The sequence below is a fragment of the Echiichthys vipera genome, assembly GCF_963691815.1.
Source record: "Echiichthys vipera genome assembly, chromosome: 9".
In the NCBI taxonomy this organism is placed as follows: domain Eukaryota; kingdom Metazoa; phylum Chordata; class Actinopteri; order Perciformes; family Trachinidae; genus Echiichthys; species Echiichthys vipera.
The window spans coordinates 15,648,591-15,669,721 of NC_139834.1; the positions used below are offsets into that span (position 1 = coordinate 15,648,591).

Genomic DNA, 21,131 nt, shown 5'->3' on the forward strand with positions numbered 1-21,131 from the left:
CAGGGCAGTGAAAACTGGCCCGAACCAGCCCACGCTAAATTTGCATTCCAGCCTACATCTCTCCTCCCATCTGAGTCTCTTATATAAAATCATCCTTACAGACATCCCCCGATCTGACAAGCACGATCGTCATTACTGTACATCAGCACCCAGTGTAACAATAGGGTAGTCACTGATTAATGGAAATTAATCCTTTGGATTGATGCTAAACAGGATTTGAGAGAATGATATTATCTTAAAACAATAGTGATTAAGTCAACAGTGTCAAATAATACTGTGGGCTGGTGTAAACTGTGGGCTGCTTATGTACCGCTCTGCTATAAATCTGATGCATGCTCTGTGTGTGAGTGTGTGTATGTGTGAGTGAGTGAGTGTGTGTGTGTGTGTGTGTGTCTGGCGCGCACGCATGCGTTGTGGCACCGCACAGACTCTCCCATCTCTGTCCTTCTGCTCCAGTGGTTTCCCCCAGGCCAAGAGTACCCACAATGCACTGCTTTCATGTCAACGCATCCAGGCACCGTGAAATAATTTTCTCTTTCTTTGCCCTTTTAGCTCTTCTCTTATTTTATCACTGCATTTCCAAGAGATTTTCCTCTCTCTCCTTGCTTCATTTTGTCTTTCCTCTGTCCAAGATATTTTCCTGTGATTCGCCTGCTGGCATGACTGGCCCTGATCTTTCGACAGGATAACTTACATCGATAATTATCAGAAGAAGATTTTAATATGAGGCAAGAGCTGTGTTCCACATTGGTTATTGGCACATGTGTTGGGCGGTGGAAAGGATTGCAACACTACATACAGTATACTGTTTATGAATAGAATAAGGTACGCATTCAAGAGATTTGTACTGTGGGATTACTAAAGCTATCGATGTAAAATACAGTGGGGATACAAGACTTCCAAAAGGAATGCAGAGGATAAACATAAAGAGAGTGGAAGTAAGAATAGCCTCTTAGGGAACATCACTGAGCCTAGAATGTGGCTCAGGACACATATTTCTATCCGCACCTGAACCTAGCCTGATACAGTTCATGTAAACTGAAGCACGGATATAGCCAATATGTTGCACAGAAAGTAGGTGTATAATTTTTATTCACTTTTACTAAAAATAACTTGAATCACCATGGCAAATGGAGCGAACCCAAACATCTTGACTCTAGGTCATCTTGTGACCTTGAGAGAGGTGGATACTGAATTATGTCATATCACAACTTTCCTAAAGACAATACCATAACTAATCTGAAACCATATGTCCATATCCCCAAATTCTCCATTTCTGCCATTTAACCTGATCCTTTCCCCCCTAACCAAGTTGATAGCAAACAGAACATCAACTTTCTGATTGCACCAAGTTGCTTTATATGGGCGTGACATTGTGGCGCTTCTGAGTCACAAGGATGTGAGATGAGTTAGGCCACAATGAAATCCTCTAGGCCACCATATGCCTTAAATAAGCACAGAGGCAAAAGACGGATGCACAAAAGGCATTCATGAAACTAGCTACTAATAATATATGAAGGCATAAATACTATTGGATGCTAACGTCTGTGCCATGTTGCACTCTTGCCTTCTTCTAAGCATACGTTCATGCAGGGGCAAGTGCATTGACAAAAAAAGCAACGCAGTCAGTACATGTGGGCAGTGAATGTTTCAACTCACAAAGAGGACAAGAAGTAGGGTTAGACAACTGCAGAGTGGTAAAACAAAGCCAGCATTGCAGTGTGAGGAGAGAATATTGCAGCCTCTGTCAATGTAGAAGTATTTGAGTGAGAGAGAAAGGGCCACTTGAGTCCCCACTTACCCGCAGCAATGGGTGATTTCCTCTCATCCAGAAGCTGAATGGCTGTGCTGGCCAACACAACACTCCTGTTTTCTGATCCTAAAACACACACATAAAAGAACATGCAAACACACACACACACAAAGTTCACATCAGAGTCATATCATGATTCCTTATATTAGTTCTGAACTAACCACAAGGTGATTGGAGAGAGAAACACTGAACATGGATACCACAGAATACTATTTCATGGCTACAGCTAACTGCCATAGTCCGGAAAGAAAGAGTGCATCCAAGGCAAGTCCGGCGAGTAAATAAGAGGCTTTCAGATCGCTTGTATTAGCTGGCACTAATGGAAAGCCTGAGGCTTAGGACAGATGAGAACACATTCTCCCTTTGGAGGAGAAATCATTTCGTAGTTAAACTGCATACTGTATGTGTGAGGTGCCTGTGTGAGTGTGTGCGTTTTTGTGAGTGTCTGTCTGTATGTGTGTTCTGGCTAAGTTACTATGGAAAGGGCTGAACCTCTTTCTTATGTATCTTATTTCAACCCACAGCAATCAGTCCTGTCCACAAGAACACAGCCTAGAATTAATAAGAGGGGAAGGGGAGGTAGAGACGCATGGCGAGAGAAAACGACCAAATATGGTTGAAAGAGGAAAAGAGAGGATGAAGGAAATTTGAAAAAGGTTTTTCTAATACAAGTGAGTAAAGTTTAATGTGTGCATTTGACAAAATGTGACTTTCTTTTAAAATACTTTACTGTGTGTCTCTTAACTATTGTCCAATTCATAACTGGTGGTGCCTGCCTCAATCAGTTTCTTTATGTTACACTAGTATTGGCTTCTGTGTAGAACTAAAAATAAAAGTAATAACTGAATTCTCCCTAAACATTTGACTTCATTTGATTCATCATCTTTTGAATACTGAAATGTATAACTCACCTGAGTTGAAAGGTAGGGAGTAGACAAATGTACCAGGAACTTGTTCTGCTGCTCTCTTGTACCACAGGGGAAAGTGATCGGCGTTGAACACTCCCTCTTTGTCTTCAGCTGTCAGAAAGTCTCTTGAAGCAGACAGGAAACAGAGGTATTGATGATATACTCATTGGAATGATAAACAAAGAGACAATAACACATGCACTCCTCACTTACAGTATATTTGTCTATACGTGCAGTGAATATACTGTATACACTCAGAATACTTACTGGTTTGTAAGCTCGTCAGGGACCACAAACAGGTTAATTCTGGACAGGCCAGTTCTTGTTCCCAAGTAGGCTATCTCCACCCCTTTATCAGAGTTCCTGTGTAGTATGACAAACACATACAGTAACATGTATTTGGTATGGTAATTGGCTATCATTACTAAAACAGAACAGAAGCTTTTACTTGTAAAAGAGCCTCAGATGTTTAGTGTTTTGTGAAAGTAATTTGATGCAATCATTAATATTTAATGTCTGCACATTTCTTTAGCATTAGCATTTCCATTTCAGAGACTAAAATGAGTCTCTTACTACAGGATTCAGTTTGTGTTGAATTAGTAGAGTTTATAATAAGAACATGGTAAAAGATAAGTAGAGGGGGTCACACACTCAGATTTATTGAGCACAAGGCTCGTCCAGTAGGCCTCCAAGGGGGCAGTCACCACTGCATCAAAGAGAACCTCCTGAATAAGCTCCTTGTCACCTAACAAAACAAATATATAGATTTTTACATAAACCAACAACAACACATGAGCCATATCTAGTTATATGAACAGAGAGCGTTTGTAGATAAGTTTAACCAACATTGTAGATGAGGTTCGTGTCCACTGAGGTAGAGTTTGATTGCCTCTATCTGGGACAGGTAGCGGTGCTCTGGGGGCTCGTCTGTGTTGCAGTATGTCCTGCAATATAACATAAATGGACAATAAGGGCATTGGTAATACTAACATGGAACACAGTCATAATACTTGAAAACCAGGCTTTTAGATGATTATCTGCCAAGGATCACAACTCAAGCTCGATCATGTAGTCCAGTTGCTTTCATTTACTTTTGCATTGCAAGGCATCCATTATGAATAAAATGTGAAGTAAAACAAAGACAGTTTTTCCCATTTACAACCATTAGCCTGAAAAGCATTTACTGTAATTTATTTAGATGTTGGTTCCCAATCGTGGTGACCACAAGTCATCAAGTGACACAAACCATCAAGTCAAAGTCCTGCAGATCCCAGAGTTGTTATAAAACTATTGTGATGTAGTCAGATTGTAGATTTCTTTGATTACAGAGTATATTTAGGATACAGTCCAATCCCAGTGTGACTTGATTAAGGGATGAGGATAATATTGTCAAAATAGAAACATAAGGCGTTGTCGATATACTCTCACCATTCGTCTGCCAGCGCTACATCAGGATGTTCCAAGTCATGAAGTCCTGAAATAAAATAAGAACTACATATCTCAAATTAAATAAGCAAAATCACTCAATATGAACACATAATAATAGGGGTAGGCATCTACATCTAAAATGCACACGCTCTTGAACACACACCAGGAGTGAAAAATGTGTTTTCTGAATGGATGTGACAGGTCTGATGAGATCAGGAAGAGCCAAGTCATGCTCATTGGGCTCTACATGATGGACATGTTTAGAGAACACACACACACACACACACACACACACACACACACACACACACACACACACACACACACACACACACACACACACACACACACACACACACACACACACACACACACAAGCACAAGCACAAGCACACGCACGCACACACGCACACACACACCACTGTCACCACCACATGAATATTAACATACATGAGGCTGGAGATGAAAATACACACACACACACAGAGGTACACATAGACGGGCCAGATATATGCACTGTCAAGACATGGACACACCTAAGGAGCCACTAAAGAAATATTTAACTTCCTGCCCAATTGTGGCTTTCAAGTTCATTATCACTTCATTACTACTGAATGTGGTTTGTGTGTGTGTGCCTGTGTGTGTGTGAGAGAGAGAGAGGGGGGGGGGGGTAGATAAATAGTTAGAGAGAGAAAACACAATTATGCATAATCAGATAATGAGCTGAACAGCAGTAGATGTGACGGAATAGTAATTGTGTATTGCTTCTGTATTTTCCATTTAATGCTGTGTTAATTTATACGTATATATTGACTTCTCTACATCAACAGTATTTTAAAGTTACCGTTATTTTGACCTACCTCCACTTCAACAAGCTAAAACAATGAAATACTGTTAATCCATCAATGATAAAAATCCTATAATATAATAATATAAAGATGTAAAAGGGGCCACTCTGCACAAGTACTTTTACTCACAGTACTTTAGTAATGCTGGAGTGGCTCTGTCTACTTCCTGAAATCGCTTAGGCTATTGAGTCCAGTAATTGTGGTTGATGTGTGCATCAACATAACTCCTTTGTATTTATTTTTCCATTTCAACTGCATACTGAAAAAAACTTTCTCCAACAAAAAATACAAAAACAAAACATGGTATCACATTAAACAAGTGAAGCACTGTAAGCACATCCAAGAATGCTGTGCTCTCCAGGCTCTGCAGCTTTATTTAAATTAAAATTAACAAGTGCAGACAACTTGTTGCCCATTTAAGCAATCAGACCAGAGCTGACTCAAGTCATTTATAAATCCTAATTAGGCTTTCTCTGATGAAATTATAAAGCTGCTTATCCATAGACAATTAAATATTAAAAAATATCAATTATAAGAACAAAATTTCTCTTTTCTACTGTATAAATGACTGTAACAATAAAATGCGCTGATAGTGCTTTTCTACTATTTCTACTATTTTTACATCAGTAAAATTCTGGAAGCAGGATTTACTTGTAATGGAGTATCATGTTGTATACTATATGTTATCCTATGTGGTATTGGTACTTTGTTTCTTCAGTGAGGAAGTCATTTTTGTAAGTAAAGCACACAAGCTCACAAAAACAACGTAATGGGGGTGGGGTGGGGGGCGCTGGGGGGGGGGGGGGCAGACAGAGACTATACAGAAAACAAATGAGAAAAACAAATGAGTAAAAGTGAGTGAAGCAGATAATGAAAAGGAAGGATTTCCTACCTTCCTCCACTGTGACATTCCCTCTGAAGAAATACTTCCCATGGCCTCTGGAAAGAGCTACCCCTAAACTAAAAACATGTTTTTTTCTCAAATGACAACTCACAAGTTCTTTTTTTGTGCAGAAAAAATTTAAAGAAAATGTGAGTAGTGATGTGTCAGTCATTCTCAACTTTATTCACTGCTCACAGAAATGTCTGCAGTATTCTTACCTGAAAGGAGTCCCCTTGATGTCTGTGTAGTAGTAATCATTATGCAACACCAATACACGTTTCTGAAACAAAAGAGATTAATATATCCCATTATAAACTGCAGTTAACAGAAGGCAGTGTGATGGCAGTTATCTGATGTGATTCCCTGCAGTTTGACTCCATCTAGTGGTGCAGGGATTACATGCAGTAGTCATCACATGAGCTGTTGGTTGTGTGTTTTTGCAATGTGTCAGTAGTTGGATAAGGATCGTGATTATGCATCTGTGTGTACATTTGAGTGTGCGCGTGTGTGTTTGTGTGTGTATTTACATATTAAATGCTTAACAATCAGGCTAATGTATAATGCTCTTTACTAAGCTTTGAAAATGCAAAGTGCGCGCACACACACACACACACACACACACACACACACACACACACACACACACACACACACACACACACACACACACACACACACACACACACACACACACACACAAACCTAGTAAAACTGAATAATTTTGGCTGCTGTCTCTCCCGTACTCAGCAACATGTGCTTGGCGGAGATAAGGGGCTCACACTCACAGACAGACACCCACCCCTGCATGCAGAGCAAACAAAATCAGAAACAAAATCCCCAAGTCAATCCTGCACATCACTGTGCCAAGTGTGACAACCCCTTTGGCACAGTGGATTCTCCCCGCTGAGTATCTTCTCTGGCACACCCTTTGGGACCATCAGAACAGTGTTTGTTTGTTTGTGTGCTTGTGGATGTCTGAATTATGGATTCCTCACCCCTTTGTCAACACTCTTCTTCACCTCCATGGAGAAGGTCCCGGTCTTCCTGTTGACCATGGCATTTCTCAGCTAGCAGCATAAAGCACATACCAAATCTTAAACATCAGATTTGCATTGAGCAGGGATACTGTGATGATGCCTAATGTTGATTTACTCACCGTGTCATCCTTATCCTCCCATTCCACCTCAAACAGATCCACGCTGCTGTAGTTTGGCTTCCTTCGCTTCTTGCCATCGCCATCTCCATACTGGATACACATTATGGCATATTATATTCGTCATTAAAATCCCAATTTTTAGGGCCCAAGGGAACATTTTAAAATTAAACTAGATAAAAGCATTATTTGAGAAGCTGAAAGCGGCAAATAAATGACAAATGAAAATGGACATAATTTTTTCTTTTTTTCTGTCAGGACAGTTAGTTAGTTTATCTTGGCACAAAGATTGGAAGCAGGGGGAAACAGTTAACCTGACTTTGCCAAGCAACCAGGCAAAGATAGGCTAATTTTCTCTTGGTGAGGGATGGGAATTGATATGATTTTATTGATACCAATGTCTGTATTGATTCTGCTAATCGGTCTGATTCTTTATGGATTCCCTTATTGATTCCTGGAATTTAAGCCCATTTTACTTGTAATAGTAGTGTGGGTTTGTGTGTGGTTTTATGTGGTTTTAGGATGTTGCTGGTGTTTACACCCTTACTTGAAATGATTATTTTAAAGATATAACAAGCCTTGGACCGTTTCTTCCTCTCTGCTATGACTCCTCTCTGTTTCAGGTTTCCAGCAGCGTATAACTGTCAGAAAAACATGCTGGCATTGATAAAAAGGAGTTGATAAGCTAGGAAGCATACAATTCCAATTCCAGTTGGTTGGCTCTCAACTGGAACCGGTTTTCGATTCCCATCCCTGCTCTTGGTGGTAGGTTAATACTTAACTCACAAATGTCAATCTTCTCTCCTAATTCTTGGCAAATAAATGGAATAACTGTAGTCCCCAAACTGTCAAACCAATCCTTTAAATAACGGTTTGAAAAACTAATTTAGATTCTTCTTTCGAGAGAGATGGCCAAACTTATTTGTTTTAAGCATTTCAAATTCTAACCAAATACAACTCTTCCCTCCCTCTCTGGCTACCTGGCTGACCCTGTTTGATATTGACATTAAATGAAGAAGACCAAAGATCAGAGTATTGGGCACATTAATGTGTACTATATGACTGTACTTGTGAGTCCCCCTTTCCATACATTTGTCAGTGAGGACAGCCTCCCACCCCTCATTAGTTGTTAAACACTGTTCATTAACGTCTTTAATTAGAAAGCAAATTAAACCATCTGTCTGTCTGTCTCACTGTCTGTTCTCTTCTCTCCTCCATGTCTGTTTTTTCCCCCATCACTCCATATCTCTGCATTTACATCCATGTGTTGCAACCCGGCTTTGTCACCCTGCACCTATTCTCACGTTATAAACAGGTTCCTTGCTCTCCTCAATCTCACCCTCCCTTCCCTCTCTGCACTCTCTCCCCTCATCCTCTTGTGAGAGGAGTGAGTGACTACAATGGAGTTAATCACAGCCATTCAGAAGCTGTATCTCGGTCTATTCACAGCACAGCGGAGGCCTGGAACACACTCTCCTCATCTACATACCACCACGCAGCCAACACACACGCACCGCACGGCACACAGAGCACCCACACAACTACGCACTAATTTTCTATGTCAATCGGTATCTCAGTGTGACAAAGAAATCAGTAATTAACTTGAACTCAAGAGTTAGTATTCCTCAGTCGCATGTACGAAATAAATTAATACATTTGGACTCTCTGCGCCCTAAAAGGGATTGCTTTGATAATAAGGTTCATGCTAGGTTACCTCGCTACAGAGCATCTGAATGGTGCTAGGGGTAATACTCACAAGTGGTCGTAGATCTGGATGGGTAAGGATGTAGCCATTGTTGGTGATTGCAAAGGCGTAGCCGTGAATGCCCAGCTAGGAGGTTGGACACAAACACACACACACACGAAATGGATGCATGACGAATATGTAACAAATTATAAATCTGGGCTAATCAAGCTCTTTGTAATTTTTACTGGCAGACTCTTTGTCTTTGTGGTGAGACTCACAGAACTACACAATACAAATAACACACTTTCAAATGTCAAAATCCAACCAAGCTTCAGATCTACAAGAAACAGAAATCAGCACAGAGGATGTAGCGGGGGCACTATCAGAAGAAATTAGTATACATAGCGTATTACCTTTCTGTTATGTTTGGACTTAAGGAATGAGTTGTGAATAATCAGTGTCAAAACTTCAACAAAACTATTTATCTGAAACAGGATTTGACATTCAATTACTGCACCGTAAAGTTAGACTGGCATATGTGCAGATATAAACAATCAAAACCATTTATAGTAACTAGGTTTAGTTTTTTTACTGACTTCTGTAATACAACAGGATCCATAATCATTTGTAGGAATAAGTAAGAGATTGGAGAAGTACCTTATATTTGGGGATGGTCTTGAGCAGCTCAGAGACAGGCACGTCTGTCCCAACCACCCCAAGGAGGATGCCACGGTTCCTCTGGAAGCACACACATTACAGATACTCTTAGGTTGAATTTAAAAGGATAATTACACAACACAGTCTCTTAAAGATCCACTTTTTATGACATTTAAATTTTAAATCTATATTTAATTAGTGATGCTCTACTGTATTCTAATTTACAGAATCTAATCAAACTGAAATTAGTGTCCATCAGGGACAAACATAATTAACCATTATTTCACAATTTGTGTCTATTGTCTCAAACCCTAATTCCTTGTGAGTTATGCTGTATGTAATTGCATAGTTTTTTTTTCCAATTAAACTTAAGTGTTTGTTGGAGAAAACAAGTTTCAGAAACATAATGGGAGAGACAGTAAATATGTTATTGGTTGTGCTGCACTTTATGTGCACTTACAGTCTCATTCTTGGTACTGAACACAGGCATTGCCACTGTGGTCATCAGAACTGGGCCTTTACCGTCATCCATCTGTGAGTCACAAGGGAAGAAAAAATGAAAGATAGCAATTGAGAGAGTAAGGATGGAAAATAGAGACAGGGAGGGGGAAAAGGGAAGCTAATGATGAAACATTATAGTTACAAAGAAACGTAACTACACAGCACGTTGCATGGAATCATGCACATTGTATGAATCATCTTGCTTAAAGACACTCAGTGTGTTATTATCTCAAGCTGCTTAACACTCCATTTCCATTAGTAGTGAACCTGATAGGAATTCTGCAGCAGACCTAGTCATGTTATCCTCTTGAGGGACCTACAAAACTTCTATGACATGTTTTATTCATGTTTATTATTTGCCTTAAAATGTGTTCAATAACCAGCCTGCCTTTGATCTCTAGGAGAATAAGCTTATCCAAAGGCATTGCTTCTACTTTGGATCTGGGTATCTTCCCTCCCCAGAAGACTGCTGGAATAATTATGATATTTATCTTTGCAGCGGCCGTCTGTATCTGACGATGATATACATTAAAGATGAAAGCTTGACACTGTTACAGTATACTAGAAGAAGGCTTAAAGTGGTCTGACCCGGTCCACTCAGATACTCAAAACTGTCTAAATGTCAGTCACTCACACAGTTCACATTTAAGTTCAATTCACCACAAGATATTGGTCCATTAAGTGCAATATGAATCCCAGAACAAAATCCTCATAAATTATGTTGCATATGATCTGTTTCTGCTGCAATAGAGAATTCGTCTGTTAGACTGACTAAAATATTAGATAGTACATTTTCTTAGGGAACTACCTCATTTAACCAATCTTCTTAACTGAACATTACATGCTTCCTGTACACTCTTTTTCCTCCAGCGCACATCCCCATTTACCTCCAGTAATAATAGGTAATGACAGGAAACTGCTAGCGTCCATTCTGTCTCCCTGAGACGCTGGGGAAAGAGGAATGTGTGACCTGAGCTCAGACAGCGGGTAATAGCAATCCAGGACGCAGGATTGGACATCAAAGAGAGAACAAAGCACACCTAAGTACAGCTGCTGTAACAATGGACAGCTTTTCTGTTTGAGAACGGGATCGATCAAAGGTCGGGGAAAACGAGTACAGCCTCTTCTAAAAATACAAAATCTATTTCCAAGCTCTCAGGTCTATTAGATCATATATCACCAGTCTGCAAGCGTATGGACAGACGTTTATTGTGTACCCCCAGGAGCTGTTATTGAGCAGTTCCATCAACTGTGTACTTTTTGTACTTCAACACTAATCTAACATGGTATTATTTTCAGCATATGAGCATTTGGTGAAGCTGCTCTGGGTAATGTCACACTGTAATTAAGCAGATAACAAGAGCTGCTTGGAGAAAGGCAGCCAGAAACTACATCTGTTGGATTCAAAGCAAACAGAACAGCTACAGAGGATGCTCACTTACCCTACCAAGAGGAGAAAAGACCTCTAAACCTGTGCTTCATTATCAAGACCCGGAAGAGGAAAGAGCAACTTCCTTGAACCCTAAACGAGTATCCTCCAACCTGACCGTGCCCCAAGTCCCAAGGGTAGTGCTCTGTATCTAGAATTTGACATATCATACATATCCTGCAACATCTAATGCAAGGTCAGAACTCAACACACAAATATGATGCATCATTAGTGCCTCTGTGGCTTAATCTGTAACTGTAGTTATCTGTAGTTAGAACATGTAGGTCCTTTTCCCTGCTGTGGGTGAGAGAATGAAAAAGAACTCCTCTGGGATCAAATACACCCCCCCCCCCCCCCCCCCCCCATGGCACAAATGCCCACACATGCACACACACTTGCACCCCTCAGAGGGCTAAGACACACACACCCTGCCCCATGTTTGCTAATTCATAGGACACCTTGTAATCTAGGTTGCTGTGACAAATTCTGTGATGGTGGATGAGGTGACCCTTGTTTCCTTGGAGACTAGGTTTAATGATGTAGGTGTGTGTAGGCCCTGGAGCCAAAGCCCTTTGTTGGCTACTGTGGGGAAATGAACGCATACCCAAAGGGGAGCAGAGCTGTCAATGACCTGGCAGATCTATGAAAGCTCCTCAATCCTTATTAACATTATTTTGTTTGAATTATGTTCATGCGTCATGACATTTTGAACAGCTCACTACTTCAGTTCGTCATCAAAAGGTAATCAACTGCTCACATCTGCATTCCCGTTTGTCTGTCTTTGTGCATTGCCAAGTATCAATTTTGTTTTTTTAACTTCAGTGCTTCTCAACTTCATGTCCTTCTTTACCCGTTTACGACATCTTCCCAACTTTCTCCTAAAACCTCTTACATTCTTTCTCTCACCCTCCCTACACTTTTCCTCAAATATCCCCCCTGCACACCCCCAACCTCCCATCATCCCTGAGCTCCAGTGTCAGTTCATCCGACAGAGTGGGAAACAAAGCCAAATGAGCCAGAGAATGATGGATGAAGCAGGTGAGAGGAAGGAGAGAAGGGAGAGGGAGGGGAGCAGGATAGAATGGGGAAGAACAGGTGGGGGTTAGAGAGGGAGACGCAAAAGTGAAACAGAGTAAGAAAGGGGAGAGGCTAGGAACATGATTGGGTTGCACTGAGAGGAGCAGAGAGGAGAGGAGAAAGATAGGATCAAGGGTACAGCTGGAAAGATGATACACATCAGTCCTGGAACATAAATACCAGATGCTCATCACTTCTACACTATCACATTGCTGTGTGTGTGTGTGTGTGTGTGTGTGTGTGTGTGTGTGTGTGTGTGTGTGTGTGTGTGTGTGTGTGTGTGTGTGTGTGTGTTTGTGTTTGTGTTTGTGTCTTTCTGTCATTGTCTGTTTTACTTTGTGTTTGTGCGCTCCTAGCACCCAAGCTAGATCTGTGCTGGGATGATTATATGCAAAGAAGCAGTGCAGATTCCTTGCTAATCCCAATTAGCGTGTCTGAGAATGTGATATCTATTTCTGTTTTTCTGCTGAGCCACTTCAATGTCAATAAGCCTGGATCTATCACACTAACAGTAGTATGTCAGACCTATGGCCTGCCAGCAGTCTAATGAGACTGCTCTGTGCTGAGCTCATGCTGATGGGGTGGCAAGCACTCTTCTGTTCCACCATCAGCATTGTTATGATTATAGAGCTGCTTATCTCAACCCATATACTGTATGATTCATAAAACACTGAAAAATAAAACACTGAAAACGATAAAAACGCATCAGAAAAGATCATCCCGCTAGTCATTATAGACTATTGGATTTGCACCCAAAAGATGACACAACAGAAACAACAGCTTATTCTGGCGAATTCTACTAAAACAAATAACAACAACACAATCAAATTTTCACACCAAAATCACACAGGCAGAAGAGCAAAAACGTAGTTTCACATTTACACAAATAGTCACACTGCCAGCCCTGGAGATACTGGCGAAGCACGGCCAACACAGCATCACCAATGATGAATGAGTGTGAGTGTGTGCACAGACGTGTGCATGTGCGTTACCAGACGTGCAGAATAGAGCGATCAACGGAACCTTTAACAACCACAATGCATGGTTTGAATCAGGAGGTTGAGGAGCGACATACGACACTGACACACAAGAAAATGCCATGGGTCAGTATGGTAGTTAGTTCACCCAAATTATGCTGTCAAGTCGAAGAGATCAGAGACCAAAACGCACATGCATGTGAAATGCACATGAACACACACCAGGCCTCAACACAGCACAATACAGCGATGACCTCAGATCAGATTTTATTTTTACCTTTTGTGCTTGGGGGAGCTAAAGAAAACAGATCAAGGAGGAGGAGAGGAGAGAAAGGGTCAATACGCTTGTGGATAAGTGTTGGAAAGCCTTTCAGTGCCGTTTACACTGAAGGGAGTGCCAGCATCTGTGTTCGCGTAAAATCCACTGACATTGACTTTGACAGCAACTTTAAAAACAGTGACTGTGTCAAGAGAGGAGAGCTTTATGGCTGGGAGGGTCACAGCAGAGGAAGCAACACTTAAACTGTTAGTGTTGAGTCAGTGTTGGGTGAATGTACTTTGACTGTGATAAATGGATGGGCATAATGAGGGCAAAGAGAAATAAGCAGAGGAAGATAGAAAAAGGTGGAAGCAATATGAAGAGAATCCATTTTCATGCAGTGTTGATAGCCTGTGCGTTTTTCTGCTAGAGGGCACTTGCCTTTGTCTTCTCACATTTTTGAAGCTCTCTCTCATAATCCATTCAGCAATGGCGGAGGACAAATGGCTGCTATTCACTCTTTATGGGCAAACATAATAACTAACTAAAGAGAAGCATTCTGCAAGCATGAAAATCACAGTATATTGAGAATATAAGAGGATCCATACAGTAGGGGTGCCATTCTGTAGGGGAGTTGTAGCCATGATAATGTCTATGCTAAAGCATGTACAGCGGATTTAGCAATGCATGTGATTTTGAGTTTGCTGAAAAATATCCTAGCGAAAGCTGTGTTTTGGCCAGGGTATGAGGTTGACAGATCAGAGACTACTTCACCAGTGTGCTCTAGTATGTTCTAGTCACGCTCCACAACTCCCAAACACACACAGGACACTCATTGACTAATGGTTCAATCTGCTGCTCACACATACTTTCACACATTCAGTCTGAGATGTACAAACGCGAAACACAGTGTCAAGGCTCTGTTTATCACTACTATTCTCCTTTGGATAATATAAGTCATCGATCCTGAATATGCAAGTGTACATTATGGATTTTCTAAGTGGAATAAGTTGAAGTCAGTGAATCAATCAGAACAATCTGGGTCCAGAACCCAGTAGGTACGCGTGGTGAGGAAGGACTGCGGGAACTGGAGTCCCGTATCATGTGAGAGATGGCATAGTCAACTCACAGTGTTGTCGATGTAGGCCTCAGTCCACACCGTGTCATGCTCCTGGTCGATCACCTTGGGACGACTCAGCACGTGGAGGTACTCCATCACATTCTCTTGCACATCTGCCAATGTGGAAATCTGAGTGAAGTAGCCTGTTGGGGAGAGAGAGAGAGAGGAAAAGAGAAATTATGATGAATTATAACTTAGATGCTTGTGAACAATGGAGAGTGAACAGGTTGAGTCTCCTAACTCATTACGCTGCCCTCAAACAGTGATCAGACATACAGCCTCTGTATCTCAAAAACTGCTTTACATTCCAGCAAGTGTCACATCCAATATAAGTTTTTCCAAGCCGAACCTTCCATTTTATTTACCTTGGTACCAAAGCGGAGAAACTACATATGGCGGGCATGGGGATATTTGCTTGATGAAGCTGACAGAAACCTGGATACATGTATGAGTAATTGCTAAAGAATTCCCTGCAGTAACGTACGGGTGAGAGCAAACCAGTATGGGTTTGTGAATGTGTAAGTGGCATGTAAATGCAACAGAAAAACTTTTAAAATCAAATGCAATGCCATTTCTTACGCTGGTAATGCTGCCATTATGATGCTAATGTGCATGTGCAGGAGGGAATATACAGTTATCCCAGCAGGGGGGCAGATTTGGGAAGAAGAACAGAGGGAATCAGGACAAGAGTAAGACAGAGGGAGAGAGAGGACAAGAAGTGACAGAGAGAATAGGGGAAAAGAGAGACCCCACCACATTTTCTACCCATCCGTAAAAACAGCAAACTGCCTCCATCAACGTGAGGCAGTCAAGGAGAAAATCATAGCTGGAGGAAATAGATTTTGGGGTCATTGTACCCAGCATCGACCTTTACTTCACAGGGAGAAAAGAGCCAGACTCTTGATACAATACACAGATCCATGAAGGATGCCATAAATCCCACCAAATAACTAAGGATGGATCTATCATTGAACTTTAAATCTGCAACCACTGTAAAAAAACAAACAAATAATTAAAAAAAGGAAATGAATCTTCACTAACACTGGAAGTGTTAGAGCCACATGATTACTGCAATAACTATAGCAACAAGAACACACTTTCCCCTGAACTTGACCTGGAAGTGAACCTTGACAGATCCCTCATTTTCATCCTTCAGACGTTTGGACTCAGCTATTATTCCAGGAGACAGTACAATGACAACACACACATACATTGCACTGCATTGCACACAAAGCCAGCTGCCTCAGTCTAACTGCATCGTTCATCACAGTGGTGAGTGAAGAATGACTGCACCCTCTGGAAGGCTGAGGGCGTCCTTCAGGCTGAGCCACCGGGGCTAGTGAGATGAGCTGGGGAGAGGAAAAATGAATGCTTCCTGTGTTCAGTGACATGGTACACCTGTTGCACATACAGGACGGGACAGCCGCAGAATGGTCAGGATGAGGGCATTAATAATTTTTAAAGGACCTTGGTTTGGGTGATATGTTAGCAAAAATACACAATAAGGTGTCCCGATGCATGGAAATGACGGACAGGGTGGAGGTGAAAGATGTCATGATGTGAAGCAAAGCTACATTGCAAATATGTGCATACACTTAGCTACACCTACATTGAGGTTCAAAAGTTTGGAATTGCCTGCCACAAAATCGGGACTAGGTACAGTCTGAGTGATGAGAGGACTACTCTGTTTTTTTGAATGGTCTTTTATGCTTTTAGGTTGTAGAAAGTACCCTTTACAAATATATGTTACTTTGCCTGAAAGGTTTGCAAAAAAATGTCTTTTGTTTACATGGAATAAAAAAACGCTTTACAATGGTTTAACCAGACTGACACCTGAATAAGAATATAAGGAATTGTGAAAAAAAGGAAGCTGACTGTAGGATCAGAATGGGTGTAGATTTTAACAGGTTCCTGTTTCAGTGCGAAGTGCACAATAATGCCCATGCCAAGCTGGAATTAACAGGAATATTGCTTTAGCAAAGCTATTCTTAAAACTTCAAAACAGTAATAAAAATATTAGTGTTAGCACTACTGGAATTGGATGAGGAAATATAAGATAAACATACTATGGACGGATAAATCACAGTTTAGATCTGTTCAGTCTAACCACTGAGTAGACTGCAGGAGGTTTTCAATTTCAAAATCCAAAGATATTCTATATTTTATTGTGTAAATGCTGTGCATCCCTCTGCACTTAACTGCATTTTCGCACTTCTGGTTGGATGTTATTTTGTTGACTTAGTAAAATTATTTTACCAGAAAGAATATAGTTAAGGCCACAGGGAGAGATTTTGACATCACAGCCTTCAGTGGTAAGACAGACAGTGTAACACTTCCCTTTCACCTACACAACTATGTAAAGTAAAACAGTCAAGAAGCAGAAAAATAATTGTCTTAGCATTAGAGTAAAGACAGTTCTGTACAACTACTGCAGGTTGGAGAGGATGTCACTGTTATAAGTCTGAATCAATGTGCCGCATACAAATACACACGCACTTATGTAGCACGACAAACGCTGGTCTCATCATCACCCACTCTCATATCACTTCCAAGTAAAACTTTGGATACCCTCGTTCTCTTATCTTCACACAAACAAACACACAGACACACAGACACACAGACACACAGACACACACACACACACACACACACACACACACACACACACACACACACACACACACACACACACACACACACACACACACACACATACACATACACACACACACACACACACACACACACACACACACACACACATAGCTAAAAACACATGCACACCCCTTGTGTGACCTATGGCTTGCCTGTCTTATCTACAGAAGCCTGAGGACATGGAGCCAGACTGTCTCTGTCACACATCTCCCGGCTAAATATAGAACCTGAAGGAAAGTGCTCTACACACGAGACAACCACGGCCACACATAAAGCAACAGGAAAGTGGTGTCTCGCCAAGATAGTTTGGAATTTAAGCTTAGAGGAAGATGTAATGTAACATAACTGCTCTTTGCAACTGGAACCATCTGCCTTCTGTCACACGTGCCTATACTGATGAGCACTGACAAACACATGTCTATGCAACTACATGCATGCACACACATGTGCCAAACACCCTAAAGAAATCCTGAACTACTAAATATATTCACTTTACCCTGGATACAAAAACAGATTATAGGTAGAAAAAAAGCACAAAGGTCTACACGTGTTGTAAGATCCCACCTTTGTTAGCGCATGCCATCCATTTCAGATTATCTGCAAAGGCCGACTCTCGACCAATCAGGTAAGGGAAAATGCGGACCTGCGGAAAGAAAGCAGATAGCTCCCGTCAGTCATTTTAATCGCATTTTGATAGGGCCCACCACACCACCATATAGAAGATAACACTGTCAAAGCCAGGCAGAAGGTTCACTCTTTATCTGTCAATGATTAGCAGACCCTTTCTCCTGGTTTAATAGTTGATTATGTAATCACTGAAGACGTTTTTCTTTTAGATTTTATTTAAAATTCAAATAATTCTAATATTTTTCAAGAAACTAAATGATTAAGGATTAACAGATACAGTTTTTAAGATAAGATAAGTGTATGAAGAATCTGCAATTAAAATGCATGCATACGGTTGACCATGAGGGAAATATTTTGAGTTTAAAAAGCTTTATGTACTCAATCCAAAGAGTCTTCTAAACTTTCCGCTGCCAAGCCCATTTTTGCCCGGCAGTGCTCAGTTGGCTCTCGCAGCAGGTTGTAGTTGGCAGGTGTGCGAATGTTTGTGTATGCGTACGTGAATGTGTGTGTGAAGAGCATGTTGCCAGATTGGACCAGATGCAAGCCTCTGGGGGCACAGCTGCCATAGCTCCCATGCCTGCATTTTTCACTGCCTCCCTTCACCCTAACAGCATGTGTCTGTTTGTATGTGTATGTGTGCATGCATGCGCAGGCACAGACATGTCTCAATGTAGGTGCATGTGTGTCTTTATCTGCCATTGGATGACTGCTCCCAACAGAAGGGTCAGAAAATTGCAAAAAAACAAAAACATAATGATGAAATTAAATGGCATTTCCTTTTTGAGAAATACTTCAGCATTACATTATAATTATTTCATTGTCAGCGCAGTGTGTAATAGATAAAGTCTTTAGAAATTCAATAGTGATTATAACAGCTTTAGCTGATAAAGATATAAACCACAGACAGCTAATTTATTAGTATGAATATTGTTGGTCTATTGTCAACCGTAATGAGTTTCATTGTGAATAAGTACAGTTGTCAGACTGTCATTTTAAGGCAGCCCTCATTATCTAGCCCATAATCATCTTCTATTCATACAAACCCCAGCCATTTGAATGACACTGCCAGAGTGACAGGAAAACACAACACAGCTGATATGATCATAGTCACTCCATGTAGAGCTACAGATAAGAGGCGTCACAGTTTCTGTTTGAGGGTGTGTTTTCCTTCACTGGTAGCCAAGACGAAGGTCAAACTACAGCAGGCTGGTTATTAAATATGGAAGAAGTTTATGGCTGAGGTAAGTACAGTGGAGATAAAATCTAGTAGGGCTCAAGCCACAGCATGCAATCTTCAACCTACTTGACTGCACACATTTTACATAGACAGCAATAAAAATACACAGGCATGCAAGAAAAAAGAAAAACAGTATTTGCATCTGTATTTACCCATGCAATCACATATGCACAGATGCTATGCAAAATATACTATATTCTCCAGTGTAAACATTCACATAAAGGTTTGCAAACATTTAAAGACTGTAAGTAAGTCTGTAGGGTGGGTTTGAATGTCTGGAACACACAGTTACTGTTACTAAGTAATAGCAGGCTAGTTGTTCTGATGTTAATGGTCTCATAAATATGCATGATACAGAACCAGACAGGCCTACTGTTAGTTATAAAACCCCAGCTGATTTTAAATCTAGGTCAGGTTGAAGTTTCAACCTGAAACCAAAGCCACATCCCTGTACAAAGTCCTGGTCTGTATAAGGGCACTGTCTGCTGAGGCTGACGATTGATTAATTTGGGTCATATAGTAAAAAATCCCTCTTTTGGATAAACAGATGTATATATTTATAATACAAGTATACGTATAAAGTGAAGCTAATAAGGGTTGTGTCTAGATGATAATGTCTTGTGAGACAGTTAAGTATTAACCTCATATGGTTAAGGTTACATGGATAAAGTTAGGCATATGTCTTGATTGGAAAAGGTTAGATCATCAGAAGTCTTGCAAGATTTTATGCTGGTTTGCACAAATGTAGGGTTACTATCTAGACATGACTGCTAATAAGTTAGCATTATAGAAAATGTTTTGTGGAGAATAGTGTTAGTTTGGAGATCTTGATTTGGAGGAAATAGGGCTCATTCCTAATGTGGAAAGAGAATGTGAGCTCATGTAAAAGCCAATAACTAATAGCTGCCTAATTTTAATTGTTACTACTGGTACACAAGCCATTTAAGCTTTTAGACATTAGCAATTGACAAGACCCTGATAACCTTGTGACACACTTTCTAAAGATAGCAGCTGAATTAATTTCTAATTCACGGACATTTATTTTTAATCTATATTTTTCATTTAATGAAATTCCTTATCTCATAGTCTACTTTTGCTCTACCAAAAGCAAGTGACCGAACAATTCCAAATACTCTCTGGCACAACTGTAAACAGTCTTGGCAAAGATTTAGGGGTTGCTAATTTGTCATCACTTCACAAGCTTCTATTTTTATAAAATTTAATCTGAAAATCAAACTGGTACTTTTCAGACTGATTTTAGGAGAGCAGATTGAGCTGTGTGTAAGAGATACATTCTGATTTAGTCTGTGTGTGAGAAAGTGTGTTGGAGTTGCCTTCTCTTGAGAGGACATGATTTCTGGGCCTTGTGGTTGCGCTGTTGAGTCTCACATGACATGGAAGAGGCAGACTCAGAGAGTTTCTCTCATACTGTGTCTCTGTCTCCTATGGTTGAGTACATACTGAGCCCAAGGAGTCCTCCTTACAGGCCGCAGAATAGTCTCGAGGCAGTTATGTTCAGCTCTTCGCTACTGGGGACAACAGAAACAATGTTGGCAGAGGACGGGCACTGGGGCATCATGATGCACTGCCAAATGGTGGTGGCGAATAAGATATGGGCAGAGCACAAAGGACAGGGCACAAGCAGGCATGGGCGAGGTTGTCTGTAGCCCGACATATCAATCTCCCGAAGCGGAGGGAAGTATATTTTGCCCACTTCCCATTTTTTTCTGCACCTTCACCTTCAACGTCAACGCTGGTAAGGGCAGTCAGCATGCAGCATCTTTCATCAGTCGGTAAGGTTGTTTTGCTTCCCTTTCACTCTGCAAGATGGTCAACAGCTGCGGCTACAGGCCCTACAATCAGTGTTGGCCT

The 21,131-nt window shown here is 40.9% G+C and overlaps 1 protein-coding gene across 1 annotated transcript in view; it reads right to left on the minus strand.

Annotated features, from left to right (window-relative positions):
- The window catches only part of cacna2d3a (calcium channel, voltage-dependent, alpha 2/delta subunit 3a), a gene marked incomplete at its 5' end in the record, with an annotated part of 110,899 nt that overhangs the window by 27,546 nt on the left and 62,222 nt on the right, over nucleotides 1–21,131 (minus strand). Inside the window, 16 exons of the mRNA XM_083919830.1 lie at nucleotides 1,802–1,879; nucleotides 2,725–2,846; nucleotides 2,989–3,084; nucleotides 3,373–3,466; nucleotides 3,568–3,665; nucleotides 4,150–4,195; nucleotides 5,890–5,957; nucleotides 6,099–6,160; nucleotides 6,876–6,947; nucleotides 7,037–7,126; nucleotides 8,790–8,864; nucleotides 9,378–9,458; nucleotides 9,838–9,909; nucleotides 13,639–13,656; nucleotides 14,750–14,883; nucleotides 17,960–18,038. Coding sequence (XP_083775956.1) covers nucleotides 1,802–1,879; nucleotides 2,725–2,846; nucleotides 2,989–3,084; nucleotides 3,373–3,466; nucleotides 3,568–3,665; nucleotides 4,150–4,195; nucleotides 5,890–5,957; nucleotides 6,099–6,160; nucleotides 6,876–6,947; nucleotides 7,037–7,126; nucleotides 8,790–8,864; nucleotides 9,378–9,458; nucleotides 9,838–9,909; nucleotides 13,639–13,656; nucleotides 14,750–14,883; nucleotides 17,960–18,038 — 1,285 coding nt within the window. The remainder of the gene's footprint in view (nucleotides 1–1,801; nucleotides 1,880–2,724; nucleotides 2,847–2,988; nucleotides 3,085–3,372; nucleotides 3,467–3,567; nucleotides 3,666–4,149; nucleotides 4,196–5,889; nucleotides 5,958–6,098; nucleotides 6,161–6,875; nucleotides 6,948–7,036; nucleotides 7,127–8,789; nucleotides 8,865–9,377; nucleotides 9,459–9,837; nucleotides 9,910–13,638; nucleotides 13,657–14,749; nucleotides 14,884–17,959; nucleotides 18,039–21,131) is intronic.